Source organism: Mercenaria mercenaria, chromosome 3, assembly GCF_021730395.1.
Source record: "Mercenaria mercenaria strain notata chromosome 3, MADL_Memer_1, whole genome shotgun sequence".
Lineage (NCBI taxonomy): Eukaryota > Metazoa > Mollusca > Bivalvia > Venerida > Veneridae > Mercenaria > Mercenaria mercenaria.
In genome coordinates, this window is record NC_069363.1 from 21,012,474 (window position 1) to 21,028,227 (window position 15,754).

General features: G+C 37.2%; 1 protein-coding gene across 1 annotated transcript in view; it reads left to right on the plus strand.

Annotated features, from left to right (window-relative positions):
* The first annotated feature begins 7,282 nt into the window (after positions 1-7,282).
* LOC123525299 (UDP-N-acetylglucosamine/UDP-glucose/GDP-mannose transporter-like) overlaps positions 7,283-15,754 on the plus strand; it is a 74,451-nt gene continuing 65,979 nt past the window's right edge. The window contains exon 1 of the mRNA XM_045304238.2: positions 7,283-7,455. Within this exon, the coding sequence (XP_045160173.1) occupies positions 7,307-7,455 (149 nt within the window). The 5' untranslated portion in view covers positions 7,283-7,306. The remainder of the gene's footprint in view (positions 7,456-15,754) is intronic.

The following is a 15,754-nucleotide window of genomic DNA, read 5'->3' on the forward strand; positions in this document are numbered from 1 at the left end:
ATCCGAACATGCGTCGGGGATAGATATCCTTTCTCACTTATCAGACAGAAAAATCTCTATTTTGAGCAAAGCCGGAAAATCTTATCTCACACGGGTTATCCCACACTCCTGTGACGGACTACTTCATGCACTGAATATTCATATTACTTATGTAAAATAATTAAAAATCAGGTACCTTTATCTTTTCTCTCTGTTCCTTATAGTGTATTTCTCGATTCAAAATTCATTACTTTATGATAAGAACGTACCGTTACGCTACAAACGATAAAACTAAAGCGGAACTTTGTTATTTGGGGTCACTGAAATGTCATGACGTCACTTCTGCTTACGGACGTCAATTTCCCGCGTTTTAAGTAGTTTCATATTTCTATGCTTGTTTTTATTGTTTCTGTTGTGGTAAGTGAGAAATAGAATCCATCATTGGTGTTCGGTGAAGATCGGAAATCCCAACCCTCGGGCGCACCGCTCAAGTCTTAAACTCGGCTCTGCCTCGTTTAAGACTTGAGCGGTGCGCCCTCGGGTTGGGATTTTCTGATCTTAACCGAAGACCAACGACAGATTCTCTATGTCTTTCCCTAGGGAAAAACCTTGTCTAAAATAGCGTACACTAAGGTGACGTCACATAGTACTGGTACCATTGTGACGTCATAAACTTTATAAATAATGTCAGGAAATACCCAAAGAGTCGCATCTGAGAGGTAACAGAACAAGGGAGGTGATTGATATAAAGCAGAAACAGAAGAGAACAAAAAACAGAGCCTTGTGATACTCCATATGTAAACGGAACTTCATCCGAGGAAACACCACTGAAGACAACTAACACAGTTATTCGCCCGAGGAGAGACACAATGCTCTTGAAGCTTATATAATACATGGGCGTAGGAGCGAGTTTAACTTGGGGGTGGGGGCACACCTTTTCGACCGGCGGGGATGGGGAGGGTGCGGCAAGGTATCCCGGTGCATTATTCATGACAAAGCCTCAAAGCCTTGTACAGGGGCCAAATGGGCCATAGGCCCTCTCAAGCCTCTATGTTTTAGCAATCATTGACTTATTCTGATGATACACATACGACTAGGCACTGAACTGTCTTAATCAGTCACATTATGTATTGTTCTAATTAAGTGTGCTATTTTTTTTACATTCTTCTGTTGAAGCCCTGGACATACAATCAATTAGCACTGCATTTGTCTAATTGTGATATAAAGTTGTGGAAATATCATTTCCCTTTAATGGACAATGAAAAACAAAAACATACATAACGTTTACATGCGTAAACAGGCTTAATAGTTACATAGATTTTGCAGGCGCTCAAACCGGAACTGCAGTGGTTGCGCTCAATGATATATTATTTTTATAAAATGTAATCAAACAATCCTTGGCGTGGCGCGTACAGATTTCAGTACTCGCACTACAGAAAGAGACAAGTCAGAATACAAGGGAAGGCAAATCAGAAATCAGGTTGAAAAGAATCATATGATGCTAAGTAAATGTTATATTAGACTGCAAGTTATATCTCTTTTCCAAAATATTGGGGGGGGGGGGGGGGGCCAATCTATAGTTTGCCCCCCCCCCCCTCTCCTAGCTTTGGGGGGGCCTGGACCCCGCTGGCCTCCCCTGCTCCTACGCCTATGATAATAGTTTCAGATGCATAGCCTTGTCATAAGTTTTAGAAAAGTCCAGAAGGTTACGATCAGTTTGTTTTCCTCGCTTATTGATTTTTGAGTTTATCAAAAAGTTAAATGAGTTGTGTTTCACAAGAACGGTATGTCATGGATTAATTCATGCTGCAAATTAAAAATTATGTGATGTCTGGTAAGCTGAAAATAGAGGTAAGATCAGACAATATGCTCAAGAAGATTGCCTAGACTACACGTGAGAGAAGTTGGTCTATAATTTGCTGGGTGGCTGGTATCACCTTTTTAAAACAGCGGTGCCACATTGGCTTCTGTCCAATATGATAGAAAAGAACCAGTAAAACCAGGAATTTTGAAAGATAAAGCAGACAATATCAGAAATTTCTTTTCTCAGCTCTCATAAGACAAGAGGTTTGATGTGATAAAGGTGAAGGGTAAAGGTAAATTTTATTTACCGTCGCTTTGTGAAACAATGAACATAAACTGTAGAGGTTTTGAGCGACCCAATTTTAAGAACATTTAACCCAATGATACCTTACTCCTGGTAATTTGTTGGTACCCATTTACAGCTTGGTCGATTGAGGCAATCACGATAAATGAATCGAACCCGTGGCCTTCATCTAGGTAGGTAAGCGTCATAGCCCTCTGGACCGATTTGTCTGCGATAAGATTAGGACCTGCAACTTTATCTATGTTGTATTGTTACTTGTTTTGCCGACTCGAAATAAAATTTATCTGATCTAATCCACTTTAAGGTAGTTCTGCAGGTTTGATAAACCGAAAGTAATGGCGTAACATCATTTATCCGGAAAACATAGAATAAAGCCTGGATTCGGCGTACAGAATGCAAATTATTTTATGAATTTATGGCAACAGGTGAATGAATTTATTACAACGACAATGTATACTATCTTTATGTTAAGACTCAAAAAAAGAGCAGCTAACGCTTCTGAGATTTAATAAAACAGAGATCCAATTAAACATGCAAACGGATATGACGTTGACATGTATATACAAAGATGTAACGTTAAAAAACGTCGCGTAATACTGACATGCATATTAGCGCCTTAAGATAGATCACTTTATTATTATTATACATGTATAACGCCATTGAATATGTCATTGTAGGGATAACGCATGTTTTTTCGTGTTATAACATCTGCAGAATCCCGAGGGATTGGTTGGTGCCCAAGCCCGTTAGGGCGAGCGTACCAACGTATCCCGAGGGATTCTGCAGATGTTATAACACGAAATGAACATGCGCTAACGCTATTCTAGCATAAAACGCGTAAAAACTGATAAAAGAATACAATGTCACTCAACGTCATTAAATTTCCACGAAATGCGCGGGAATGTCTGAGTTGTTTTTTTACGTTGACGTCATTTCGTTTTGAATTATCCGTTTTGGGGCCGAATGACGTTTACGCTTTGCCATGGAAAGCGCATATATAAAAAGGTGTTATAACAGCACGCGAGCGCGAGAATCTCTCTGTTAACACACGTTTTCTCTCCTGTTAAAACACCCCCGAAAACTGACAAGAACAGCATTTTTATACTAGAATGTAGGGATAACGCATGTTTTTTCGTGTTATAACGTCTGCAGAATCCCGAGGGATAAATGATGATTATTTCGTTATTGTGAGATAAAAATCACTCATTTGTCATATGAAGGCATGTACTAGATTCTATAGTCTTTAAGAAATTGAAAAAAAATTAAAAAATGAAAAAATTTAAACAAATATGGCTAATTTTCGTAAAAACAATTCTTACTTTCGCGAAAAAAACCGTATTTTAACATTTAAATCTACATCTACATATACGGGGATACTCCCAACAATCAATTTCTGATCATAACTGGGAGGTCGGGGCAGTTGTTAAAACATGTTGATATGTTACATGATACATGATATGCATGTGTTAAGAGAGTAAGAGCAGTAATATGTACAGCTTTGTTAAAAATAAAAACAGGATTATGACATTAGTACATATGCGGGTTTAGGTCAGATGTGAAGCACTGAAGGTTCACACTGTCCTTGATGTTATAAGACAAGGCGTTCCAGTATCTGATCGTGCGGGGGGAAAAGGAGTTCATATGATATTGTGTTCTTGGAATGAAAAAGTTTAAATTTCTAGAGGCTGTCAGGTGGTTATGATCTACAGAGACGAGGTTGTGTGATATTTTATACAACATAATTAAAGATGCATGTATTCTTCTCTGTTATAATGTCTGCCATTTAAGAATTTCAAGCATTGATGTTAAGCTGCTTTGGTATGAGTAATCATTCATAACATATCTGGCTGCAGCTCTTTGTACCTTTTCTATCTCATATGCTAAGTTTTTCTGCCATGGATGCCATATGGTGTTACAGTATTCTAATTGTGGGCGGACGTATGTTTTATAGGCAGTTTCTTTGATATTACGGTTATTTCATTGTACATTTCTTTTTATGAATCTGAGAGTGTTATCAGCTTTTGAAGATGTAGTTTCAATATGTTTTTTCCAACTAAAGTCATCATGAGTTTATAGAGAAGAAGTTGATGATCGACCTTGTCGAAAGCTTTCGAGATATCCATTACAATGAGATCTGTTTGTTTTCCAGATTGGAGATTGTCAAACATTTCTTGTGTAAAGGATTATATTTGAGTCTCACAGCTATGTTTGGAACGGAAGCCATGTTGGAAAGGTGTGAGAAGATTGTTACTGTCGAGATGGCGCATGATGTTAGAGACCATGATATGCTCCATTAGTTTGGAGGCTATTCATGTCAAGGAGATTGGCCGATAGTTGCTAGCTTTATATTTAGGACCATTTTTATATACAGGTGCAACGATAGCAGTTTTCCAGTCCTCTGGAACTATACCAGTTCTCAATGAGTTCTGGAAGACTTTAAATTTAGTGAGAAAAGGAGCTGTTTCGAGAGAAAGTTCTTTAAGTAATCTTGGTGACAGCTGATCCGGACCAGACGCCTTGTTAGATTCAGATCCTTGAGCATTTTCAAAACACCTTCTACATTTATATCTATATCGGTCATTTTATTTACTTGCTGAATTTTGTCACTTTCAAAAAGATTTAATTCACAAAGTTGTTTAAGACTGACTGGTTTAGGTTTTGAGAAAACAGATTCAAATTGTTTGTTTACAATTGTTGCTTTATCATATGGTTTGGTATAAGTTTTACCTTCAGATTTTAAGGGTGCTACACCATGATTGTCTGTTTTTAAGTGTTTCACAAAAGAATAGAACTTTTTGTTTTTACCAGTCTCTGAGTCATTAGAAAAGATTACCGATTCTAAATATTCCCAGTATGAATTGCGTATTTCCCTTTGAATGGTGGCTTTAAGAATAGTAAGTCGCTGTCTCATTTTGCTATAATGTTCTTTTCCTTTAGCGTTTTTACATTTAGTGTGTAGTTTATCTCTTTTATGTATCATTTTGATGATCTTTTTTGTTACCCGGGGAAGATCACTTATGGGTTTAGTCATTTTGGTGTGTATGTATTTACTTGATAGCTCATTGACTTTATTTTTAAATTTTTCCCACAGTGTGTTTGGGTCATTAGATGAGAGTTTAACAAAAACATTTTTAAAGTATTCATTGAGATCAGACTTGCATGAATCCCAGTTGGCTTTTTTAAATTGTTTGATTTCACGTTTTACTTGACGAGGTCTACCAATTTTAATATTCATTTCATGAAAGACAGTATTACGATCTGACGATCCAAGACTGGGTAATATTTTGGTAGAATGAACTTGAGAAGGTTGATTTGTCAAGAATTAATCAAGAACATTGTTTTCTCTTGTGGGTTATTTTACTACCTGATCCAGGTTGAAATTTGTAAGATTTTCCAAAAATTGTTCATATAATGATTTAAATTTACAAGAATCCCTAACTGTACCAGACGTCCAATCTATATCAGGCATGTTTAAATCGCCTAGTATCCAAACTATACTATTTCTAGATACATTCTGTAGAGAGTTCCACAAGGACAACAGACTATTTTGATCATTTTCATGAGGTTTGTAAAATGCTGATAAGTAGATAGTTTTGACCCCTGGAATGTTTAATTTTGTCCATACTATGTTACAATCTGGATCAGTCTTTAAGTCAGGTTGTTCCTCACAAACAAATCTATTGGAAACAGCTAACATTACACCACACCCCTTTACCACTGGTTCTATCATCTCTAAAAACTTGAAATTGGTTATCTTCGGGAAAAATTTCAGAAGAACAAATATCTGGTTTCAACCGTGTTTCAGTGAACGCGATGACATCAGGTTTTATCTGGTTTAATAGAAGGTGAAATTCTGGATTTTATTTCTTATTGATCTGCAATTTATATTCAAAATGGTTACACGTTCATCATTAACTTTTCCCGTGTTTACTTTATATGGGATACTGTTATCATTTGTTTTAGCTTTTTCATGAGGTTGTGGTATGGTTTTAGTATTTTTAGGCGTTGATGTAAATTTAAGTTTCATATGATGGTATGATCTGTTTGGTGATTTAGTATGTTCCGAGATGTTTTTGGGATCTGATATGTGATGGTCAGGTGTGATATCAGAGGAATGCTGTACTGTAACAGAAAAGCTGTTGGTACCTGCTAGAGTATTCAATGAGTCATTCAGACGTCCAGAATAGTTAGGGAGACCACAGCGCAAACACAACCAGACAAGCCGAGAATCGGAGAGTTTTTCGTATATGCTGTCACCTATCCCCGGACATGACGCATGGTACCATTGGTCACAACCCTCGCAGTAGATCCCACTCTGGCTCCAGGTGACTTCTTCTGTGCAATAGCCACACAGGAAATCCTGGGTTTCAGACATAGATGACTTGGGGCCTGGGTTGGACTCAACATTTGAGGATTGATTTATCAGGAGAACGAATATGTATAATTTTTTACTCTTGTGATGTTTATCCAGTATGTGTCTGTTTTTCATAACTTTACTGAGGGAGGCGATGCAGGATGATGTTTCGGTCCTGTTGTCATCGGACGTGAAAATTGTTCCTACTTGTGTTTTATTTTGGTCATAGTTTGAGTTTATGTATGTTGACTTTATACAAGTCAAACATAAGATAATGGAGAATAAGAAGAGATGCATGTTTTGGAAATACACAGAAGACAAATCACATGAACAAGGTGTTAGACACAGATGATATGTTATCTTCACTTAGTGCCGCTGCCCACTGAGACTAAATGGTACAAAAACAAATGAGCGGTATTAGTAATATGAACGAGAAAGGGTGTAAAAAGGCATGCAAAATTGGTAAATAAGCAGTTAATATTACATTTTGAAATTGCTCAGTTATCTATAGATTAAAGCTTAATAATTATAATAATGACGGCATTCTTAGATGTTTTCAGGTATAGCATTGCATGGGGTCGAAATGTCCAAGGAGCTGGGGTTGAAATGTTTTGGGGTCGAAATGTCTTGCTTGCTAAAAAACGAGCACATACATTTTATTTCAAAATATTATAGGTCGTATGTTTATTTACAACTGTCAGAAGTTTCTTTAAAATCTGCACTTTAGAAAAAAAATATATTCGCAAAAATGTTATCAACATAGACTCTCGCAAATTAAGTCCGAAATTATAGCTTTTCCCGTTCCAGTATTTTACGACAGCCGTTGCAATAGCTTGTGGTAAATGTCACAACGTGTTTAGAAAACAATGCCTGACACCGATACGGTCAGTGACAGTGAAACTGAGAAGATGGAAGAGGAGCACTCGCTTGTTGCAAAACTTTCGGCCGCGTTGTTCTATGGATTGTCATCTTTCTTCATCATTGTTGCTAACAAGGTCGTTCTTACTTCATATGGGTAAGAATTGTTTATTGATGTTTACATGATAATTGTTCTTGACTCTTGTTGTTAAGGGTATTCTGACAGCTTCTGTATTTTTTTACAAATTATGTATTTTAAGGAAGTGTCTAGAGCCAGTAGAGGTATGGATCAGTACATTTAATAATAAATAAGGCAAAGCCGCTAAGTGAGCTCCAAGTTCTTACTATATTATTAATATTACAAAGAAACAATTCACTACTTAAAGTTAAACAGGCTGGTCACAGATCTTCTTCATCTACATCTACATCTACATCTTTCACCCAACCGTCGATTTCCGACTATCACTGGGCGGCGCTGTCAGAGAAACAGTTGTTAAAGAACTGATATGTTACAATGTTAAAAGAATAAAAGCTAAAAAAGACAGTATGCTACAGTTAAAATGGGACAGAGGCAACAGAATTACATACTGACCACCGCCAGCCTCTCTCTAAAGATACTGAGACTGGGGCTAGATTTAACATGAGTTGGTAGGGAGTTCCAGAGTCGGATGGTCCTAGGGAAGTAGGAGTTAGAAAAGTACTGAGTGTGAGACATGGGGATTAAGTAATTTAGGTTTCTAGTTGGAATAAGATGAGATTGGTCGACTGCAACTGTCTGGGTCCTTATTTTATAAAACATTACTAATGAATTGTGTAACCTTCTATATTGGAGTGTATTCCATTCTAAGGTTTTCAGCATTTGTGTAACACTACTGGTGTAACTGTAGTCATACATGACGTACCTAGCAGCTGACCTTTGGACATTTTCGACTTTGCTAGTGAGGGTTTTTTGCCAAGGATGCCAGACGCTTGAACAGTACTCAAGTTGAGGGCGGACATAGGTGTTATAGGCAGCAATTTTGACCTTTTTATTATCAGTTTTGACATTTCGTTGTATGAAGCGAAGAGTGGAAGTTGCTTTGGAAGTGATACTGTCAATGTGTTTGGACCAGTTTAGATCTTTGGAAATGGTTATGCCTAAGTATTTAGCTGCCTCACAAGTTTTTAACTCTATGTTGTGAAGTTTGTAGGGGTAGACTACAGGATTTTTCTTTCTAAAAATTCTAAGGACTTCACACTTGTCCGGGTTGAACTCCATGGACCATGTCTTCTCCCAGGTTTCTAAGCTAATCAGGTCTTGTTGCAGAGATATACTATCTGATATATATATTCTTCTTCTTCCTTATAATGAGCTGGGATCTTTCTAGAACGTTTAAAGCTCAACATGACTAGGCATGAGTGGTGGCGTGCTTAGTCTCAAAAATTAAAAACTCCCCAGTTAAAATGGTAAAACTATTTACAGTGTCATATCCGATGAAGTGTCAGGTTACTCCGTGAGGAGTGACCTGAAGGCATCCAGAGAGGGCGCAGATGTCGTGCTGGCTGGGAGGAGATTCCAATCTCGAACTGTTCTTGGAAAGAAGGAATTATCCAGCGCCTGGTCGATGATCCGTTCCTGGAATAGCCTGTGCTGCCCTCTTGTACACGAGTCGCTTTACTCGAGTATCCCATCAGCCTGTATGTCTACAAGGTTGTTGCGTATCTTGTACATCATGACCAGTCTGCTATGTTTCCTACGCTGTTCTAGGGACTCCCAGTTGAGGTCTTTAATCATCTGTGAGACGCATCCTTCCTTCGGTTACGAGGGGCGATTCTGATGACAGTGCACTTAGTAGGGTTGAAGCTCATCTGCCATCTTTCTTCCCATGTTTCCAGTGCAGATAGGTCCTTTTGGAGAAGTTCTCTGTCACTGTCGTTCTCGGTCACCTTGTAGACTGCACTGTCATCGGCAAATAACTTGGTAGAAGATGACTTGACAACATCGGGTAGGTCATTGATGAATGCTAAAAACAGCAATGGACCCAGGACAGTTCCCTGTGGAACGCCGGATAGGACGTCTGCTGTTCCTGACTTGGCACCATCAAGGACAACTTGTTGTTTGCGGTTGGTTAAGAAGGAGTGAACCCATCTCTTCGCATTTCCTCTAACACCGTAGTGGTCAAGCTTGTGCATAAGCCGGGCATGGGGGACTTTGTCAAATGCTTTGGCAAAGTCTAGTAGAATAACGTCTACTTGTTTCCCTTTAGCTGTATTTGAGGCAATTTCCTGGATGGTAGTAATTAGTTGAGTTTCACAGGAGCACCGCTTGCGGAAGCCATGTTGGTTGTCTTTCAGGACGTGGAACTTGTCAAAGTGCTGCATAATGCTGCTGTGAACTATGTGCTCCAGCAGGTTACACGTTATAGACGTCAAGGACACCGGTCTGTAATTAGCTGCCTGGTGACGGTTGCCTTTCTTGAAAATTGGCTCTACTGAGGCCTCATGCCAGTCTTGGGGTACTTCACCAAGGTCAAGAGAAAGTTGGAATAGCTTAGCTAGGGCGGTGGCAAGCTCTGTAGCTGCTGCCTTCAGGATAAAAGATGGAATTTCATCAGGACCGGTGGCTTTCCTGGTCTGTAGGTTCATGAGTAGCTTGTGAACGCCCTTCCAATTAACAATGATGTTTGTCATTGATGGTGTCTTGCTTGTTCCCATGTCAGGAAGATTGGTAGTATCTTCTCGGGTGAAGGCAGAGACAAACTGGTCGTTCAGGATGTTAGCCCTTGCTTCATTGCCACTCTGTAGAAAACCATCCTTGTTTTTTAAGGGTGCTACACCAGTACTTTCCTGTCTTTTACCTTTCACATAGGCCCAGAACTTCTTAGAGTTGTACTTGAAGTCGTGGCTAACTGTGTCTAACAGGTAATTCTTGTTGGCCCTACGGATCTGGTACTGAACTTCTTTCTGTAGTCTCTTGTATCTGTCAATATCTCTCTTTTGGCTTGTTCTTCTTGCTTTTTTGTAGGCTCTCTGCTTTCTTCGGATAAGCCGCTTAATTTCTGTATTCATCCATGGGTTGGTGTATCTCGATGATGATTGCTTGGTTGGTACTCGTTTCTCGATGGATGAATGTATTCTTGTTTTCAGTTTGAGCCAAAGTTCTTCTATGTTGGAGCTGTTATTGTCAACTATGGCAGTTAGATCTGATAAATCATCCCGGATACCCTCAATATCTGCCTTTTTCTATAAAAATATCTTCCTTCTTGGTGGTTTGGGTCTTCTGGTATTAATAGTTGTGTCAAACAGGACGTTGTCATGGTCACTGTTGCCAATAGAGGGTATGGGCTTACATCGTAGTTGAAAGCTTGGGTGTGTGGTGAGTATAAGGTCTAGAGTATTCTGTTTTCTTGTTGGAAAGTCTACAATTTGTTCGAAGTTGTAATCGGATATGATATTCAGGAATGCTTGGTTGACTCTTGATGGATACTGGTTACCGCATATACCAAGGTTTTTCCAGTCTATGTCTGGAAGGTTGAAGTCTCCAGTTACTATGAGGATGTTTCTTTTGTTCTTTTTCACTAACTGAAGGAAATCGTCCTTAAGTGATGAAATATAGTCCTCATCTGTTTTGTTGGGTGGTCTGTAAAAAGCCGCAACTGTAATTTTCTTCTTGTCTGCAGTGAATGAGGCACTGATAAGTTCAGATTGTTTGCTTTTGGTGATCTGGCCAAGCTGAAGGTGTCTCTTTGATGCGATAAGAACAGCCCCGTGTAGGCTGTCAGGTCGGTCCCGACGGAACATGTCATACTCCAACTGAAAGGGTAGTATTTCTGATGACTTGATGTCTGGGTCTAGCCATGTTTCGGTGCAGATGACGATATCTGGGTCTGTATCTTCGATGATTGCTTCAAGCTGTTTGCCTTTACGACATAGACTCTGACAGTTTATGTTCAATATTCTCAGATTCTTCTTTTGAGTTGGTTTCTTAGGGTTTAGACAGTTTATATTAGATGTGGGTTTGGGAGATGATGTATGAAAAACTCCACTGGTGTTGAACTTGAAGCTGTCAAATGTAGATGAAAGATCGCGTTCGGATGTAGTGCTTGCTCTCGTAGATTGAGTGATATCAGAAACGCTGTCAAATAAAGTAGGATTTCTTGATATGTTTGCCTCATCATCTAACCAGCAGAGATTGCCCGATCAGGCTAAATTTTATGAAAAGAAGTGTGAAATTATGCTCATATCACACAGAATGACTTTACGGTGATTCTTCAAAGTCCTAAACTTTGTACATTTTGATTAAATAAGTACATTTATGAAAAAAATATCTAAAAAATATCTTGTTTGATGCGCAGCTATACTTGAAAATTACTTTTTTATGCATACAAACATATAACAACTAGCCAAAACAACAATATCTGTGCAAATCCTGTACCAATTACTCATATGATTACTCATTTGTTTCAGGAGGCCGCCATCTTGTCTTTCGGGTTTTGTTATAAAAATTGCGACTATTGTAAGCATAGTCAGCATCCTTTTGTTTTATCCTATTGGTACGGACTGTGCCAAAATTATTTACTGTAATTAACATTTACTTTGAAGCTGATGAGTCTGACCATTTTAAGAGAGTTTGCTGGTTAAATTGAACGATAATTAAACAAATGTAGAAATATTTTCTTTATGAAATAAACTATAAAAGCATTTAGAACCCGTTTTGTTGTATATCTAAACTCCAATAACTTTCACTTATTGATTGTGTAAGTCCAGTGAATTTCGTGCATTTTCAACTTATAATTCTTGTTATGTTATTACTTATAGATGTCATTTCAAGGTTGTGTTTCAAAGAGACAGTGCATTTTTCAATATGGCGTCTAGAGTAAGTCCCAAACCCTAACATTTCTATTTGATTTAATCATAGGCTGTTACAATTTCTGAACCAACATGTAATTACCTTTAAATGTTTAGTGTTGAAGACCAAGGCAAGCAGACTTATTAACTTAGAATGTCCGTCTGTTTGACATATATGTTTTGCTTTTTATCAAATTCACATGAAACTTTGAATGTAGGGAAATTATCAAGTGGACTGGATATGACATTGTGTATATATTGTTATGAGTTTCATGTGCAATCATTATTAGTTCTGTCCAATTTTTAAAATATAGGATTTTTCTTTCGATAATTTAAGGGAGGGGTGCCATTAGATGTTGACATTATTCTCTTTAAATTTACTCCTTTTGAAATGTTATTGAATAGAATAAATATATACAAACAGTTGTATACTCTCTAATGATCATTTATGAAATATATTATTCATCTATTGAAATACCCTATTAAAAATATGCAGTCCAATATTTTTTATGTAGACTGTAGAAATTATTGAAACAAAAGGAAGCTGACGATATATGCATTTTACAATAGTCGTAAATTTGATAACATAACCCGGAAGTCAAGATGGTGGCCGAGTGAAAAAATTGAGTGAATATCATAATTTGCACAGATATCGTTGTTTAGGCTAGTTGTTACATGTTTATATGCATTAAAAGGTAATTTTCAAGCATAGCTGCGCATCAAACAAGACATTTTTGAAAGATTTTTTTCATAAAATACTTATTCAGTCAAAATGTACCAAGTATAGGACTTTGGAGAATTGCCATCAATGTCATTCTGTGTGATATGGGCATAATTTCACACTTCTTTCAATAAAATTAAGCCCGATCGGGCAATAATAGCTTGATTTGGCTTTTAAGCCTGATCGGGCAATGTGACCAGCCTGTTAAAAGAAAAATTGAAAATTCACGAGAACCTATTCACTTGAGGTTACATTCACAATTCAGTTCCTTCTTCTTCTTTTTCTTTTATGATAATGGCCTCATTCAATTACTGATACATTTTGGCCATGCATGAGAGTTAAAAAGTGAAAGACTATCCAGTTTACCAAGCTACTCAGTTCACCTAGTACTCCCTGACATTTGGGCCAACATTTTTTTATTTTCTGGTTTACGGGAGATTTTTCAAAAAATTAGGGTCGGGGGGGGGGGACAAATAAAAATAAAAGTCCCAATTTTGAGCAGTCGACCAAATAAATAAAAATAAAACATCCAAAAGGATACATTTTTTTATTTTTTGTAAACCACAGAAAATGAAGCTTGCAAGCTTAAATTGCATACACACTCACAAATGACCTATTCTGAACTGGTTTATATCTCATCATCTCAGTATACTTTTGTTTTCTTTATGTGTAGCTTGTATGAATAATGCCATTTTCAAAGTCACCTAGGATATGCACTATCTGTGTTTTTGTATGTATCTATTTTGAAGTAAAAATAGACTCATTATTAAGTATACATATACCACAGTTGACATTATCATATCGTAAGACCACTGCATAATATTTATTATTTAAACATGAATAAAAACTGCTTTAAAATGGGTATATGTAATGACTACTTTAGGTCTGCATCCTGCATACATGCATATTGATTGGCTGGAGAGGGAGTCTTAAAAGATAGGCATTGTCATACTAGGAATGAAAAATTATGAATTGATAAATATTATGCACACTCAGTGACACTGGCTTTAAAATTAAATTGCTTTGGTTAAGTTTCAGTGGGTTGAATATTGTTTTATATTTTGCTGACTGTCAGTGCCACCTATAGATATTGTACGACAAGTCAAAACAATCTGAATTTTGGTTCAGCTAAAATGTGTACAAAATAACAACCTTATCAGCCGATGTTCAGACAACAATATCGGAGATTTATAAGACTCTTCACTGAGATGGGACTTGGAATTAATAAGTTATGAGTCCGAAAAAACATTTATTATTGGATATGTCATTATGTGTTCCTCAGTGTCAAAGGCACATGTGGCATATAGTGTCTGAATGTTTGTCCCAAACATACTTTCAAAGGGTCTTCTTACAGATTTTGTCGGTATACTTTATTAAGTGAACATGACAAATTATATATTGCTCGGAGTTTCATGTTTCATAATTATCTTTTGAGTTACAGTACCTGGCTAGAACTTGATCCTAGGAACTATTGAGATAATCTTTTATATATGGCCAATATCTCCATTGGATTAGATTGCCCGTCACAAATATTAAACAACCGTTAATCTGACGGTCCAGTTATTTTGACTAGTGTGAATCTTTTATCCCATGTAGCATTGTCAAGCATTTGCAGGGATATGTCATTTTACATCGAAATTGCACTTTGTTTCGAACAGAACTACTGAAAATTGTGGTATTAGTTAGTTTTTCTTCTCTAACCCTCAAGACTTCAAAGTAAAAAAAATATGTTTAGCAAGTTGATACTCACTTTTGCTTTTCCATTTTGCCATTTCTTTGGTTTCTTTCCTTTTTATCAATTGTGGTATTTTTCTGACAGTCCCACATGAATTCGATTGTTGTCCAATTATAATATACAGACAACAAATCTTGTACATTGATACGCCAGATTTTTCAACATCTGGACAGCTTTGATACTGATAGTGAAGGCCATTTTACGTAGGTGATTACTCCTAATGTTGAGCTTTAGGTGCCGTTATTTCTACTCAGATCCAATTTCTTTACAACACTTGTTATCTCTGCCAACTCATTCCAAAAATTATTGTCTGTAAACTTGTATATTTTTCCAATTTAATTTCACACAATTTACATTTATGCAGGCCGCCATTTTTCATGCGTCTACTGATCTAGATTAAAAACCTCTACCATACAGTTAAACTTTTATTTTTGGCAGCAGCAATTAAGGACAGTCGGCGGGTAAAATGAAAATAAAAGTACTGAAAATGACTTTTATTTATATTTTGTTTTGTCAAAAAATAGGGTCGGCGCTCCCGTAAACCAGAAAATTAAAAAATGCTGGCCTTGGTGATAAAAAAAGGTGCAAAACCTAACACCTTATAGCCCTAAGTGTAAAACATGTACATACATAAGCTGTTGTGCAGGAAAAGAGAAATATTAGTAGGGTTAAAAACAGGATAAAAGCAAGTATATATAGTAGTTATGGTTGGAACATCGATGCAGCCAGTGCTGATTTGAATCCGAAGATATTGTTTCAGCACTGACTACATGAGATGGTAAGATGTTCCACTCTACCACAGTTCTGGACCACAGTTCTGGGGAAGAATGAGTACTTGTAGTAGTCAAATTAGATAGAAGGTATTTGCAGAGCTAAGTAATGGTAATGTCTAGATTGTCTAGTAATTGGAGTGAGATATTGTTTAGGATCAACATCAACATGATTAAAATTTAAAAATCTACGTGTTGGTAAATTTCAGTGCGGTCGGGTCGTATAATTTCAGTCGAAGAATTTTGAGATACAAATGAACTAAAGCAGTTCCTTTGGTTCTTTTACGTGCCCAACATAAAGCATTGATACACGTGCCCAACGTAAAGCATTGATACACGGGATTTTAAAAGCTCAACCCCAGAGCTTCGAAACAAAGTGCTAATAATATCTGTAGGTGGTATT